The sequence below is a fragment of the Canis lupus genome, chromosome 9 (assembly GCF_048164855.1).
Source record: "Canis lupus baileyi chromosome 9, mCanLup2.hap1, whole genome shotgun sequence".
Lineage (NCBI taxonomy): Eukaryota > Metazoa > Chordata > Mammalia > Carnivora > Canidae > Canis > Canis lupus.
The window spans coordinates 7,745,369-7,762,604 of record NC_132846.1 but is presented as its reverse complement, the minus strand read 5'-3'; the positions used below and the strand labels follow the sequence as shown (position 1 = coordinate 7,762,604).

Sequence of the window (17,236 nt, the reverse complement as noted above, 5' to 3'; positions counted from 1 at the left end):
ACCAGAATTTATAGATCCTTACATTGTAAATCCAAAGCCTGGAAATGCGAATGGCTCCTCTCACTATTGTCCTTGGTCTAAAGATCTTAGTTTCAAAGCAAGGAATGCATCCACCAGATGATACAATAAAGATTCCACTGAACTAGAAGTTGAGACTGCCATCTGGCCACTTTGGGCAGCTCAACCCTGTGAATCAACAGAATGAGAAAGGAGTTACTGTGCTGGATGCAGTGACTGATCCTGGCTATCAAGGAAAATTGGGTGCTATTATACAATGAGAGTAAAGAGGATTTTGTCTGAAGTACAGGAGATTCCCTAGAGCATCTCTTTCATTCTCATGTCCTTTGATTAAAGTCAGTGGAAAACTATAACAATTCAATTCAGATAGGATTTCTACTAGCCCAGCTCCTTCAGGAATTAAGATTTGGATCATCCCACTTGGCAAAGACCCACAACCAGGTGAGGAGTTTGCTGAGAGCAAAGGGGATATTGAAAAGGTAGTGGGAAAAGGAAATGAAGAAAGTTGTGGAAGACTAGAAATACCAGCTCTGAAGATGTGACCATATGAGGAAATGAAGACTATAATCATTAATAATATTTTTGATGTGAATGTTTATAGTACTTATATATTACTTTATTATCTCTTATTGTGTAACATAAAATGTGTTAATAACAGTTACTATTATATTTCCATATTTAATCGACAGGAGATCACAAGAGAAGTGGAAACATCACCCAAAGATTTTGTATCCTCTGCTGGGGAAATGACTAGCATGTTTTTAGTTTTATATGGGATAGTTCATTCTGTATATCATTATTTTTTATTACAAGTATGATTTGGTTTTGTATTTCCCTGGTAACTTCAAATGGTTTAAGAAGCTGTGCACAGGTGCCAGGGTATAAAGGGGTGGGCTGTGATAGCTTTGTGATATGTCAACTTAGTTAGGTTGAACTACATTTCACAGAATGTCTTGTCTAGTATGTTTGTAGTTAGGGTAGTCTGCAAGAGATATTCTTTTGTGAGAGTTGGAAGACAGAGAGGAAGCAGCAGCCATTTGCAGGATATATACAACTTCTTATAGTTATTCAATTAAGCAGTAGTCTAGGGCCTGATGTGAAGGGATTTTGGAGATATAATTAAATTTCCAATTTTTATTTGACTAAAAGGGAGATTACCGTAGGTGGGACTGACTTAATCAGGTGGTAGCCATCAAAGCAAGTAGGTCTCTGAAAATCAGAGACTTAAAGCATAGTTGGGCCTGCAACTGCTCTCCCTTCCTCCTGTAGCTTTGCTTCTTGAGTGTCCATCTGTGGATTTCAGGGCTGGTTAGCCAAAGCCCACAACTGTGTGAGCCAATTCCCTTAATATCATTATCACTATGTATCTTTGTGTGTGTATAAAGTTTTAAAAAATATATATCCTACTAGTCTGCTTCTCTGGTTGAAGCTTGACTGACATAGATTAAAAGAGATTTAAGTAATATATGAACCTGTTGTAATGTATTTATTTGGGTAGAGGTTTAAACAAAATGTAAAAAATATTATTCATATAACATTCAGAAAATTTAAACACAGACTGGATATCTGATAATAATGAGTTTTTGTCAATTATTTTCAATATAATAATGGTATTTTGGATTATTTTAAGGCTATACTTTTTTCAGAATAAAAATCTAATGATAGAATTTGCTTCAAAATTAGCCTGAGAGGGGCACCTGGGTGGTTCAGTGGTTGAGTGGCTCAGTGGTCTGTCTATGGCTCAGGTCATGATCCCGGGGTCCTGGGATTGAGTCCCACATCAGGCTCCCCATGGGAAGCCTGCTTCTCCCTCTGCCTATGTCTCTGCCTCTCTTTCTGTGTCTCTCATGAATAAATACTTTTAAAAATTAGCCTGAGAAAGAGGTTAAATGAAACAAGATTGATCAGAAGTTTATAGTATTGAAGGTAGGTATACAGTACATGGGATCCATTATACTATATTATCTCCTTTTGAATAAGAATTTCCATTATAAAAATGAAAAAATAATTTTTCTTAAAGCCTACAAGTATTTGACTCTGAGAGGAAAAAGTTAAGTAAAGCAAATTATGCATTTACTAAATTTTCTAGCCTCCCTTCAGACATTAGGTAGATCTGCTATACCCAGTCCCTTTACAACACACACGCACACGCACACACACACACACCCTGCACCTCTTCTTTCTGCACAACAGACATTTAACATCCATATGTAAAATGCAGGTTTTAATAAGCAAGCCCTACACATTCTCAATTATATGAAATGAAACATGGATAAAATAATTTAGAATTACATGAAGTCAATTAGACACTTCTGACCTACCACGGAAATGCTTACACAGTGAAACCAAAGGATTAAATAGCGAGGCAGAATCCAGCAAGGTAGAGTATGGTAATGTAGTTTTTTTTTTAATATACAAGGATACCAATTTCTTCTTGTACTTATAAACACATGTAACATTATTATAAGAAAAATGGAACTTCCTATTATCTGACGTGTAATAAGCAGTGGAAATAGCAGACTACATTAGAAAGTAGTCTTGACTAGAGTTGTAAAAACCTTGTCTAGAATTCAAGAAGGACTAAGGCTTATTTGAACAGCAGGAAGTAAACACTCAGAAAATCTGAATAATCCATAATGTATGCAATTCCCTGATGCTGTTTGTGGGTCTAATGGTTTATCATTTGAAGATATATTTCATTATATTTATAATGTCTATTTCTTCAATTCACATCATCTTGCTATAGTACTTCCTGATAAAGAATCTATCAAAATGATTGTTTCCACATTCAAATGTGAAAAAATAAATTTTGAAGTTCTATCCTCCTACTCTCTACCTCTGTTCTTGATCTCTAGCTTAGTTGAAACTAAAAAAAGTATAGATAGGGAATAAAACATCATGAAGCCTAGAGGATGTGGAAACATACTAATTTATTACACCACAATGTAATATAAGAGTAAACAATAATAAACATTTCTACTATTACTCATGGAGAAATTGCCATATAAAAGAATCTGATGAATAAAAAATATTTTAGGTTTATAATTAGCAGACAAAAAGTCAAAACTCTTGAGTGTATAAGGGTCACTATATAATTTACTATCAAATTAGGACAATTTTGAAGGTATTGATGGCCTAAGCCAGGACCAGAACAAACGGAAACTCAGGATCACTCTAGGCATCAGAATAAAGTATGTGTAGAGGAAGGTATTTTATGGATGCAAGAAATAAGTGATTTCAACTTAGTAGACATTACATATGAATACTAGTTAATTACAACTTCTTTAATCTACTTTTGAAGTTCTTTTTTCTTAACTTTTCTCTCTCATTTTATCATCTTTATCATTTGTTTTTACTCCAGCAATTTTTCATATCCAAATAGTTTAAAAGATGGAACTGTCACGTTTTGGATTGTCGTCCCAATAAAATATTTTTAACTATAGATTTCAATGAGTGATTGCTTTAAAAATGTAACAGAGAATAAATATATCAAATATATTATTTACAGTATCAAAATTGTTTTCCTTGGTATATCATTTTCCATTGTGCCTAAAGTACTTATACCTTCAAAATGTGTATCATTAACAGATTTACAAATACATGTTAATGCATTTTGATATTGACAATTTTCTTTGTAAGATTCTATGGTCATAAACAAGATCGCAAAGCTGAGTAGGTAAGAGTCCGAACCAGATTATCAGTTTAAGGTTCTTTTTATTTTCAACTTTTTTTTTTTTTTTGAAATAATTTAGACTTACAGAAGAGTTTCAAAGATAAAAATTCCCCAATACCCCTCATGCAACTTCTCCTAATGTTTACTATTTACATAATCATGTACCAATTATCACAAGGTTCTTTTTGTTGCACTGTATAAAGTATTAGTTCAGATTTATTGTCTTTAAGGTAAGTGTGAAAAGATGTATTTCATAATATTTAGAAAAATGCCACATTATTGATCTGTTACAAATCAAGGAAATATACTCCGTGCCAACAAACTTAGGATTCTTTCTAATATTAACATATCTCTTTATGTATTGGGATGAATATTAAGGCTTGGGGATGTTTTGGAATAATGCTAATAACACACTTATGTTTCCATATAAATTAGGGTGAGCTTTCATAGACTGTTTCATAAACATATTCGCCAACAATGAATTAATGTGATTAAATACATCAACATAAAAATTTGAATTTTTGAGAAGATAAAGTTTAATAAATAATTTTTCTAAGAAGTGCAATCTTAGAAAAGTATTTCTAATCAATATGTCTATTTGTAGAACTTGTTATACAAACTCAAGAGGTGGGATTGGGTGATAAACTCTTCTGGTATATATTTGCTCCTATTTTCTTTGTGCTGCATTAGATGAAAAAATAGAGTATGTACATTGATTCTTCCTGTCTATATCTTAAAAAATTAAAAATGTGGTTTTTTTAAAACCAAAAAAATATTCAGTCTTCTTACAACCAATGGTTACAATATTTGGATCGTGAAACTTATAAAATCTTAATTTTTTTAGTATTTCCAGCTTTCCAAATTCTTCATATTTATTTGGCCTTCCAACAATAGTTTGCAGTAACAGATTGTCTTCTGTTTTTCTTTTTCATACACTTATGTTGATATTTGTAACAAACTGTTAGTGCCCCACCCATATTTCCTTACCCTCCCAGGGCACAAGTGGCCTGATTTTCCACAATGGTGGGGGATGTGTCCATAGCACAGTATTGATTCCCTAGCCATTTCCAGCCTGTATAAGGGCAGAATAGACTCCAGCGGCCAGGGAAAGTTGTCAGAAAAGGATGCAGCTCTGGCAATTGGAAGACTAGCCAGCATGCATTAAATTAATGCACCCTAGGAAAAGACTTCCATCAATGACTGAAGAGAGTTGGTGCATATATACATACCTCAGTTTTCTCACACCTTGAGTGGGCTAGTTCTGAAGCTACTGTTTTAAATGGTTTCCCAGGAATCCCAGTAAGATTAAGCTCTGTTTGCTCACAGTGTAACGTGCTTGGTAATTCACCCTTCCTTGCCTTCCTTCCATTCCCTGTCTCATTTACCCAAATCCTTACTGTTTCCTGAAATCACTTTCTAAAATACACTATTGGTGCTTGAATACTTAACTCAGGATCTGATTTTGGTAGAACACAAACTCCGAAAAGTTTCCCAAAGCATAGGCTGAAGAGACACTCAAGTAGAGACAGCATTAAGTTCTATAGTTAATAGGACTCGCTGTAAGAAAGACGGGGGGAAGCAGGCGAATGGGCTTAGGAATATTTGTGGACATTGACCATCTGTGTTTTCTCTAAAAATCCAAGCATTATTATTGAAAATAGATTATCTTATGTCCATTTTACTCTAAAACTTAGAAAAGAACCCCTTCTGAAAGCCAATAAAGACCAAGGATTTTGTTCTTCAGATTAATATCATTTTCTATCAGAGTTGCTTATGTTTTCATCAATTAAGCAAGGAAAAGCACACATTCTCTTGTATGGTGTTAGAAAATATTATTAAATTTGCAGTGCCAATTGCTTGGTTAATTAAAAAATAAAATATTTCTTTTCAGAGAATTAAAAGGTCAAACATTTCTATTATATTTTTTAAAAAAATCATTCAAACAGTTTATTTGCAGCAAAAGAGGTATAGCATACTATATAAACTGGGAGCTGCTTTTAAAATTTTTTTTTCCAGTTTTATTAGCTGATAAAAATGCATAATAAGAGAGAAAATGTTTGTGTCTATTTAATCAGAATGGCAGAGGTATACACTGTGTGAAATGGAGAAGTATGTTTTTTTTTTTTTTTTAAAAACAAACAATAAAACATAATAGAGAATGGAGAATAGAATGTATTCTCTGATAACCTTCATTGACCAAATCAGATCATAAGCTAACTGACCCTTAGATGTCCAACCAGGTCTTAGGATAGTCTCTGCAATCCCTGGCATATCAGAGTTAAATAAACTATTGGTAAGCATGCTATCCACATTTAAAATCATACCTTCTGCTTCTAGGCCCCATGGAATGGTGGGTAGCATTTAAATATTAAGTCTAAAGAAGGAAATAAGAGAAGGGTCAAATCAATATCATAAGAATACAGTGTCATGACTCTCAGGAAGCTAATTTAACTTAGAAAGTTCATTTTCAATTTAACTTATACACGGCAATGACAGATATTTTCTAAAATAAAATATTTTATTTTATTATTATTTTTATTTTCAGAAATTTGAATATTTTATTTATTATTTTTATTTTCAGAAATTTGTTAACATCAGTTTCCAGGTCTCAGTCTTTCCCCAGTTCAAAACTACATTATGCTGAATACTTTGTCCAAGCTTTAATACAATATAGCTTTGAACTATCTTCATTTTTGAATTATCTTTGTCCCCTGTCTTTCACTGTTTTAAAACAATCTCGTAGCAAATCCCAGCCTTTTTCTAATTTTTCATTTGAAAACATCCTCGCATATTTTTGGTACACTTCACAGAACACTTTGATTACACAATGTCTGGCATCAGCTTTTTCTATCTTGACTACCACATACTTATTCCAAACCCTGATTTTCTTTCATCACAGCTCCCTTGTGGCTTGTTTTTTTTTTGTTGTTGTTGTTGTTGTTTTTTTTTTTTTTTTTTATCCAATTCTGTGTATAAATCCTCTTCATTTTGGTCATGAAGGCCATATCATGGTTTCCTATTACATCATATATCAGATAAAAATCCTGGACTTTTTAAAGGCTCACAGGACCTTTCCCAATATGTACTAACTTACCTGCTTTCCCTTTCTTTGAAGTCTCTGCACATCTTCTTCTCTGACTGGAGGCAAAGTGTTTTTCATAATTCCAGATGAACTTTTATTCCCAAACTGTTATCTCTTCCCTTATTCAGTGGGCTATAATCTATCTTTCATCACTTAAAAAGCACCAGAAATCCCAATGCCGCCTACATGTTCCTTGCAATAAAGGGATGCTGTAAGGAGGGTTAGTATTCTTTTCCATTCCCTTCTCTGTCAGGAATTAAATTTTATTCTATTCTCTTTGGTTATTGCCTCAGATACGCAGGTATTCTTGGATAGAATATAGGATTGCAGTGAGGTTCTTTATTATGCTAGCTTTTACTAAAGCCATCATTCAGGTTGAAGGGCTGTAGTGAAAAGTACGAGGAAGGAGCATCTTTGTTCTAGGAACCCAGCGAGTATGTTTATACCTTTTCACATGTTACAACACATTTCACATCTTACATTATCTCATTTGACTCGTTTAAGACCTGTGGAAAGCAGGGTTGCAGCCCCCGTTTTTAAGCGCGAAGGAGCCGAAGCTCTGGAGTACTGCAATATTCCAGAGGACGGACTCCGGACTCAGGAAGACCTGAGTTTGAATTATTGCGACAATATTTATACCTATGTGGCTTTGAATTATTAATACTTCTAAACCTAAACTGCCTCGTAAAATAGGGACAGAAATAACTCTATGATGTACTGCACATAAAGAGCATTGCATGTAAAATGGATGGCCTGGCACATGGTAAGCACTCAATAAACAGCCAACGCGTTAGAGGATTCGCCCAAGACACTTTTAGAACATGACTGCAAGGACTTGAAACCTAGATTTTGGGCTCCAAAGCCCATGTTTTCCCGATTACCCCTACGTGATTCCTAGCACACTGATTAATCAGGCGAGCAATCTGACAGATGACCTTGAGCAAAATACTCGCGTGCATCAGTTTACTGATCCGTAAACTGAGTCTCTCCTGACTTGCAGAGTCCGCTGTAGCTGTGTAATTTTGGTCTTTTCCTGTAGCTTTGTACACTTGAGGCTCAGATTCCCTGTCTACCCAAGATCTGTATCGTCGTCAGCTGTGCACATTGCAAGGAGTTTGCATTCAGACTTCAATGATTAAGTTTTGTGCCCACTCAGCGGCTGCGGGTCTTTAGCTGCCTGCCCATGGGCGCCTGGTGAAGGGAAGACCCCCGCACCCAGCTTTGTTTAGTTACGACCTGGCTTGCCCCCGAAAGGATTAAAGGCGGCGAGGGGCACTCTAAGTTCCCCGACGAGGTCACCCAGTGCCACTAACAAGCACTCCTGGGACGAGATCCACCCGCACAAAACCGCCGGTGCGCTGACACGCTCGCTGTCCTCTACCTCACTCTTAGGGACTCGCGTACCCAGTGCCTAGGAGTCCCGGGAGCCTAAAGTTAAGCGTCTTCCTCCAGCCTGGACGCCGTCTCACTCGAGCGCCCTTCTCGGACTGACCCAGAGCGTCGCGGCCGCGGCCGCGGCCCCGGCCCCGACCCCGGCCCCGACCCCGGCCCCGACCCCGACCCCGGCCCCGACCCCGGCCCCCGCCGCCGGAGCGCCCACCCCGCCCCTTCATCCCTCTCCTACCCGAGGGTCCTGATTGGGAAGGGGCCTGAAGAGCGTTCCTTACATTCCCATCTTATTGGCTAGCACGGCTGTCAGTAATCTCCGCTTCCCGCCTTCTAGCCTAGCGTGTTTCTCGGACCCCTCGGTGTCTGCGACAAGCCGCTTACGTTTGCCTGAGCCGTGCTGCCGCGGCCCGGCGACCTTTCACCCCCCCCTTTCCCACAGGAGCGCCCCGGGCCCCGGCCCCGCCCCCGTCGCCGGCGCGCGCCCCCGGGGCCCGCGCTCGGCCCGCGCGCACACGCACGCGCGCGCGCACACGCACGCGCACGCGCGCACTCGCTCGCACCCCCTCCCCCGCCTCCGGCGCGGCCCCCTCCGCCCCCGCAGGCTGAGGCACCGGCGCTGGGAGGAGGCGGCGGCGGCGGCGGCGGCGGCGGCGGCGCTGCTGAGAGGCAGGGACCCGAGCGCGAAGTGTGTGGGAGTCTACGAACTCAACCCCTCCGTACCCTCCCCTCGCAGCCATCCCCCTCCCTCCCCGCCAGCCCCCCCTACAAGCGGGAGAAATAATGAGCGAGACCGGGCGGCAGCAGCAGCATCGCCGAGCAGCCCAGGCAACGGCAGAACCGCTCCGGCAGCGGCGGCGGCGGCAGCACCAGCAGCGGGAGCGAGCGCAGCGCTAGCGCGGCGCGGGGATCGCCGCGCTCCTTCCCGGCTCCTGCCCTCCTCCGCCGCCCGCTCCTCTCCGCAGCCGCCTCCTTCCCCTCCTCCTGCTCATTCACTCTTTCCCTCACTCTCCCCTCCTCCTCGGCTTCTCCCCGCGCCCCGCCAGCCCTCGCGCTCTCCCACTCCCTCTGCCCGTCCTCCCCGCTCCCCTCCTCCCGCTCATTCACGCGCCCCTCTCCCTTCACTCTCTCCCCCTCGCTCCTTTCTTCTCCTTCTTTCACCCTCCGTCTCTCACACCCCCTCCATTCCCCTGTCTCCTTTCTGACACTGCACTGCAGCTGCTCCTCAGCCCTGCCCCCTCCCCAGTGAGAACAAACCAGCAACATCGCTTTTTTTTTTTCCTAAAGAGATTTCTATTGATCCGATTAAAAAAAAGAAAAACAAAAAAAACCTTAAGAAACCCCAAACGCAAAAAAAAAGAAAAAAAAAAAGCCAAAACAAAAGGGAGAACCTTCTCCCCGTAGCAGCGGCAGGAACTGCAAACATGATGGCGGCAGCTCCCATCCAGCAGAACGGGACCCACACTGGGGTTCCCATAGACCTGGACCCGCCGGACTCGCGGAAAAGGCCGCTGGAAGCCCCCCCTGAAGCCGGCAGCACCAAGAGGACCAATACGGGCGGTGGGTATCGCTTCCACCTCCCCGCTGGCCCCATCCCCCGCCGCCCGCCCCTGCCTCCCTCCCTCCCTCCCTCCCTCCCTCCCTCCTTCCCTCCCTCCCGCCGGCCCGCCCGCCGGCCTCCCTCCCTCCCTCCCTCCCGCGGCCCGGACACCTCCAGCCCGAACCCGGCGGCTCTCGCGCCCCTGCCCCGCGCCCCCTCCCCTGCACCTGCCCCGCACCTCGCCGTCCCGGACACATTTCCATTTCTCTGTTTATCATTCATCAAAATGGCGACCGGGTTTTCGGAATAGACCTATCTTTCCTTTTAATCGGTCCAAAGACTGACCACTGAAATATCCTAGACCTGGGCCGGGGGGTCCGTTAAGGAGGAGGAGGATGACCCCCGAGCGAGGTGATGGCCGCCCGGAGATGCGCGCTGCATTTAACAGTCTGATAAAATAAATAAATAAATGGCACTTGGGTAGCGGATAGCAAATGACTGGGGCACCGGAGAGTTTTTCCTCTCTCCATCCCCCTTGCTTTGGGCCACAAGTAGTAGGCAAAATCCTGACGAGTGCATGCTCTTACCGCACTTAGATTGTCGTTGCAAATGTCTCATTGATTTGTCTTCAGAGGTGTGCATACGAGGGTGGGGGTGTCTGGTACTGTGGCTTGTTAGTTTAACATCCTGCGCTTCCTGGGAAGATGAGTTATAACGGGACCGGTATCGCTTCTTCATTTGCACTGGAGTCATCCTAACAATGCACCCAATGCATCGAGGCAGAGGTGAATTTATCCACAGCATGCACACTAGAGACGGATGGGGGTCTTGCGAACGGCACACCCGCAAAAACCGGGGACGTTTATTCACAGGAGGAAGCTGGATTTACCGGGCTGTTTCCTATTTTAAGACTCCATCAGTTTGTCGGAAATTAAAGTTTATGGAGTTGGCTTTATTCTCGAAAACATTTCATTTCACTCTTTCTTGGGTCATCCACTCCCTCCGCTTTAAAAATCGTGGTGGCTATTTTGGAGAACTAACATAATCTGTCGGGTCACTTCTAAGTGTGTTTGATATAAATGACTCCTAAGCTTTTTAGTATTGGCAGAATTCTTCTTAAGGTCCTTTAATTAATGAGCTTAAACGAGATCATGCTAGACTAAGAAGTGCTAAAGAAATACCCCAGGATTAGTTAGATCTGCCAGTTCACATCACTTTGAGTTATTTCCTGGCAGTTATTGCAGGCTTGGAATACACCCTACAGTTTGGGTGGATTATTTGGTGGGAGAAATGTTTGTTTTGCATACTTTAAGTAGAATATAGGCGATGGCTAATTGTAGTCCTTAGGTGTTTGCTAGGGTCAAACCAATATATATATATATATATATATATATATATATATATATATATATATATAGCTCATCACTGTTTACAGCCCTCTTACTTATTTATTATATCGCAGTGTGTTAAGTGGAGATTTGTCATCATATAAATCTCCGAAGTTTTGTTAAAGGGTCAGTTCATTTCATTTTACCATAGTAACCACAGATAGAATTGGAGGACTTCCATGTTTGGAATAACAACTGGAATTTAGTCATCAGTTTCTACAATGCTGCAAAATGATGGAACATGTTTAGTTTTTAATTCTAAGTTTGAAAGTAGAAATCCTACAAAATGGGAATCATTTAGTACTTACTTATTTTTCATTGCAATTGGCTTACTTTTGTTCTTTGAAAAAATTTAACCCCCTGTTTCCTGCAGCTGTATGCCCTAGGTTTTAATTGCTGTTTTTCCCTCTTGAGGGTGGAGAGGGGATACAAAGTTTAAAATTATCATGTTAACCAAGTATATTTCTTTGCATTTTTCAGAAGACGGCCAGTATTTTCTAAAGGTTCTCATACCTAGTTATGCTGCTGGATCTATAATTGGGAAGGGAGGACAGACAATTGTTCAGTTGCAAAAAGAAACTGGAGCCACCATCAAGCTGTCTAAGTCCAAAGATTTTTACCCAGGTAGGTGCAATGATGAAGAGATTGTTTGATAAATCCCCACGGAAAGAAAGAGAACATCTACCTGTGTTGTGTGCCGTATTCAGATAAATTCTTAAGAGTATAGACTTTATTTATATGTTGTATTTGTGGAAAATCCTAAAGTACATTTCTACTGTTGGTGTTAATGTTTTGTTTCAGTCGATATATTGTGTCTGATTTAAGAACAATTACGAGGTGCATCTTTTGGGTATTTCTAAATACTACTTCTAATACTTTTTTCTAATTAGGGAAAAAAACTCTAAAATTTAAAGATAGAAACGTGGACAGCTGGCATCAGGAAATAGGGTTCTTTTGAAGTTTTCAGACATCATTGTAATGACAATTAGTCTAGAGTGAATTCAGAAGTGGGGGTAGGAAGGCTTCTTAAAGAATGGACCATTTACTTCTAAATCCATTATGTACCTCTTTCTGCTTCACTGCTTTGTTTGTTGGCCCTGGAGTGAAGTAAAGAGTGCTGCCTCTTCAGATTTTTAAAATACTGCGTTTTTAATGTAATTGTGACAAGGAAATATATTATTATGTAAGAAGTAAAATAATACTTAAGAATTTGTGTTATGAAGAGCTGTATTGGGTTAAATTATGTTAACAGTTGTGTGGTACTGTAACCTACTGGAATATGGCAAGTTTCCTAGGTGGTATAATATATATATATATATTTTGTACTTTTCAGTGTGTGCTTTTTATTTCAAGTGTTACATAGTTTTGCGTGTTTGTTCTTTTTCTTTTTTTATCGTTTTGGTACTCAGTATATGGACTTTAAGTTTAACTGGAAAATCTGCATAATTGAATAGTATTCTCTTAGGTAAAAAACATGAACTGATTTGCTTTTACCCAGGTGTAGCTTCTGCCTTTTTTTTTTTTTTTTTGGGTTATTTTGTCTTTATTGGCCATAAAAAATATTTATTCAATGCTGAGGGAACTGATACTGCCTTTTTTTTTTTTTTTTTTCCTGTTGGGGAAAAAAAAAAGCTTATTTCCTTTCAATGATCTAATTTCAGTAAGGGTTCTTTAACAGAGGGTTTCTTTTTCATAGCCAATTGATTGGTGGTATAAAATGGACCATTATGCTAGATAAGGTTTAGGATGGTTGAAAATATCATTTAGTTATATAAATTAATGTAGTATATTTGGTAAACACTACAAATATTACACTGAAATGTAATTTATTAGATATGCTGTCCTTTGAAAGTTTGCTCCTGTGAGTGTAGTTTTGTAGATGGCTTTCCTTGTCTCTGAAACTTTCCTTATGCGTTAAGAAAGTTTACTAACGTATTCACGATTGTATGTTTAAAAGATATATTATGATGAAAAAAAATCAATGTGGAATTGTGAAAACCGTAGTACAAATAAAAGCACTCAAAAGAGCTTGATTGCAGAATTAATAACGTGATAGTTCTAGGAAAAGAGCTGCAATGGTAAATTAAATTCACTGTCAATAGATGAAAATGAAATAGCTTTTCTGCATTAAACATGAGGTGGTATCAGATGTGCAGGGATGTTACAGAAAATTGGTGTTTATCAAGGATATTCCAAATAGTAAATTAAATGCCTTTTCATTTGAATATAGTTTATTTTCAGTGGGTTGGAAAGGGTGCACCGAGAATTAGATCTTTTGTTTTTAGTCCACTTAGTTATGCATATTTTTTTTATTACATTGAAATTGCTTATTTATAGTTCTGAGGCATGTTATTCATATAGAGCAAGAATATCCGTTGGAAAAAATGGAAAGCTGGAACGCGTTGAACAAAATTTTGTGTGTGTAGTGACGTAACCTGATCAAATGTGATTTGAAATGTCTGGATAAAAGAAGGCTTATCCTCTGCCTGTAACAGGTGGAAACCAAGTACACACTGGAATCAATTTTAAGGATAAAATAAAGCCTGTAATTAATAAGAAGCTGTATTAATTCTGAACAATTTTTATTTAAATATGATATTAACTAGGTTATTACCTGTTCAGACAGATACATCTCTCTTCTTCTGATAGACTCCAATTTTAATGGTCTTTCTGTTTACACTTGACCACAAGGCTATGGAATTATCCAAGGTCCTGGTATTCCTCAACATAACAGCCTCTGAGCTACTTTCAAGTTCTCGTACTCAGATATATTTAAGGGATAACTACCTGCTCATCTCAGACGAAGTAAATTAGAAAAACGTGATTTATGTCACCGAGTTATAAGGACTTTCTTGTAGGATTATGCAGTAATTTATTGGGAAGCCCATTTTTGTGTTTCATGTATGCATTTATGACTCCTGTTGGATTAGAATGAATATGCTTAATGTTTTATTTCATGAAGAGTTTTTCTGTTTCTCATTTGGTAAGACAGTGTATTTGTGGAAAAGTGTACTTTAGTTGTATAACCTAATGGATTTTCCCAAATTACCTAAGTTTTGAAACAGTGTAATTGTGTTCAGAAGGTTTAGTTAAAATACTGGTGTACGTAAGACAGATTTTCTGTAGAATATATAATGCAGACTACAGCCACACTTTGAGGATATTTTAACAAATTTCAACTCAAATGTATGTCCATTGTTTTTATTAGAGCAAATATAGTCTATTCATATTTATCATATTTGTAGATTTTTTTATGGGTTTTTTTTTTTTTTTTTGCTCAACCTGTGTCTTTAAAATATCTTAAGCAACCTTGCTTTTTTGAGTAATTTTTAATATTTATGGTTGAAATCAAGAAAACATTTTGTGCACATTAGTTGGTATGATTTAGAATTTGTAGAACTGTATATTGCATTGTATATTTCACATTTCATAGTAAAATAATTTGGGGAAATTGTATGATCAGGATTGTAAGGTGCATTTTTAAATTACTGTAATCAGAAAGAAAAGATCTGCAAGTAGACATGCTTTATTTTTTGCTGTGCTTCGTAATTCATTTATCTTTTTAAAAATCTAAATCTTACAGAACACTTACCACCTGAGATTTGTGAATATGTCTTTTTTTCTTACTTGATTAAAATAGCTTATTTATTTATATATCTTTTTTTATAAATGGGTTCCCTAAAGTTGTTGCTTTGTAGTAAAAAACAGCTTTCTCATTTGGAGGAATATATTACTGAATGCATTTTCAGAATGGCGATAGTGTTCTCTTTTATTCTTTTATTTGGCATCTGAAGATGTGTTTAGTTTTTGTTAATAAATAGACTGATTTTATATGTTAAAAGTATTGCATGGTTAACATAGATAATCCAAAAACTTATTGAATACGTTATTGGTTGGGAATACTAAAGGGTTTATAAAATATGTATTTTCATGTGTGCCTTAGATTTTAGAACATTTCGTAATGTACCTATTGTTATTCCATTGTATGATAGTAGAGATATTCATTATATCAATCAAACAGAAATACTTCACTATAATCTCAGCATATATTAGTGTGTTTCTTATATTGTTTTCATATTTATGCTAATGAAACTGGATCACATTTGATGTATTTACTTTTTTTTATGGTCCTTAAGTTAAAATTTGAACTTATATTCCTAGATTTATTATATCATAATCTTAGCATTGTCCAACTTGGGTGATTTTTTTTTTTTTTAAATCACAAACCATTTATATGTTAAAATTTTAAAACTCATGAAAAAGCAGACCGTAAGTGAATTTTTCTTTTAGTGAAGGAAATACCCAACACTGCCTTAATTTTAACATGGGGAGAATTCAGTGGCCAATTTAACTTTTAGGATCGGGACTGTATAGCAGAAAAATGATCATTTTTTGCGAAATCAGATGAGTTGATGAAGTTTTAAAATAGGTCACTTCTTTTGTTTATATTGTTGAAGGAAGAGTATTATGATATTGGTAGTACAAAAGGAATACTTTAGTTACAGCTTTTAAAAGTTGCAGTCTAAACACTTTAGATGGAAAGCATCTTAGAAATTTGTTGATAAATATGTTAAGGCAAAATTAGTAGATAAATAGTTGTAAAAAGGAAAAATTAGGCAGTTTAATTTCTAGTATTGTTGAGTTTAATATGACAGTTATCATTACATCATGCTATACCTTTGATTTTAGTGTGATCAAAGATTTGCTAATACATAATATGGTTTTCTTTATATCTTAAACTTGTGGTATTATATTTGTCATATTACCTGTTGTGGATTACTTTATATTTTGTCTCTCTATACTCTCAGTTGGGGGAGGAACCATAATCTTTCACTTGGACATTAATGTCTCCGAAAATCTGCTGTATTTTTAATATTTTATTTCTCATTTTAAGTAACAGGAAATCTTAACATGTGAAGGAATTTAACTGGCTTAGCACAATCTATGTTAAAATGTAGAGCCCAAAAGATACAATTTTGATACTTAACTCATGTAAGCAAATATTTAGTTAGTAGCATAGAATTTTTAGAAAAATGGAATTAGCATTAAAAATCTTAGGTATTCCATTTATTTGATTCTTTTTAATTTTGTTCTGATGTTATATCTTCTATCCTTGATTTAGTAAGTTGTGGAACATCATTTACAGTGTTGGTGTTTTCATGAATTACAATGTACAGTGTCACTTTGGTATTTGCTATTTGAAACCTTCTGCATTTTGGAAAAATAACTCATTTAAATATGTGACGTTGTAAGGAAATCCAGTATACCTAACAACACCGCCTTGCAAATATCATTCCCCAAAAGGTTTCAGGAATAGTTTAAAAGTAGTGAATGCAATTGGTGCAATAGTTCAATATTTATGTATGGAAGATGTTTTGTATAATATACAAGAGGAAAAACAGTCTGTGTCTTGGGAACTCTTAGGAATATGTGGTATCACTGAAAACACGAGCAATAAACCACCCATTGAAAACTTGTCTATTTTATAGCTGTGTTATTTTATTTTGCTTTGCTTTGGCTTAAGAGAATTAATTTTTAAGCTTTTCAATAACATGAATAACACTTATTGAAACACAATTACGCCACTTGTTACCTAAAATTCAGTACCTAATAAACTATTTTTTACCATAGTGTTTAGTCTTAGTTGTTTTCAGTTTAGTAGAGTTGTTTTAAAGCACTTTTATGAACAAGTGCAGCTTTTCAAAATAAAATTGGGGGGACAAGGGTGGGAGATTTGTGCTTGATTGCCATCTCATTTCCATCTTTGGATACAGCTCTAGCATAAAGTTAAACAACATCTGCAGAGATCTGACTGACAAACATCTCTCTGGGACTCATCATTGCAGCCTGCAGCAGGTGCATTCAGCTTGCAGTCTTTTCCAAAAAGAGGTTAGTTTGTTCTAACATTTATCAGTAGACCAGTGGGAGCAAGTGACTAGAGAGAAGAGGTTGGTTGTCACTTGTCCAGTGTTGGAATACTACAGGTAATTGGACTGGACTGGTGGGAACCGCAGCAGTGTGTGTCTCACATTGCACTGCAGCTGCTATGGAGCTTAATTAACCTGACCCTCAGAGACTGAAGTGTCATGGTATAAAACACAACATGCAAGAAATGAAGCAGTACTTTTCAGTACTTCCTGATGCTTGAG

The 17,236-nt window shown here is 37.9% G+C and overlaps 1 protein-coding gene and 1 long non-coding RNA gene across 7 annotated transcripts in view; one reads left to right on the top strand and one right to left on the bottom strand.

The window, feature by feature from the left end:
- The window catches only part of LOC140639745 (uncharacterized), a 66,554-nt gene extending 57,959 nt beyond the window's left edge, over positions 1 to 8,595 (bottom strand). For both annotated transcript variants that reach the window (XR_012036355.1, XR_012036356.1), the window contains exons 1-2: positions 8,398 to 8,595; positions 6,016 to 6,065 (exon numbers count right to left, since the gene is read on the bottom strand). This is a non-coding gene — a long non-coding RNA (uncharacterized lncRNA). The remainder of the gene's footprint in view (positions 1 to 6,015; positions 6,066 to 8,397) is intronic.
- Positions 8,596 to 8,766: 171 nt separating this feature from the next.
- Positions 8,767 to 17,236, top strand: part of NOVA1 (NOVA alternative splicing regulator 1) — a 148,692-nt gene continuing 140,222 nt past the window's right edge. For 2 of the 5 annotated variants that reach the window (XM_072838086.1, XM_072838085.1), the window contains exons 1-2: positions 8,767 to 9,719; positions 11,568 to 11,711. In XM_072838086.1, the coding sequence (XP_072694187.1) occupies positions 9,584 to 9,719; positions 11,568 to 11,711 (280 nt within the window). In that variant the 5' untranslated portion in view covers positions 8,767 to 9,583. Of the gene's footprint in view, positions 9,720 to 10,107; positions 10,485 to 11,567; positions 11,712 to 16,879; positions 16,977 to 17,236 lie in introns of those variants that run through there. The other 3 variants (XM_072838088.1, XM_072838087.1, XM_072838089.1) reach the window with 3 other exon arrangements.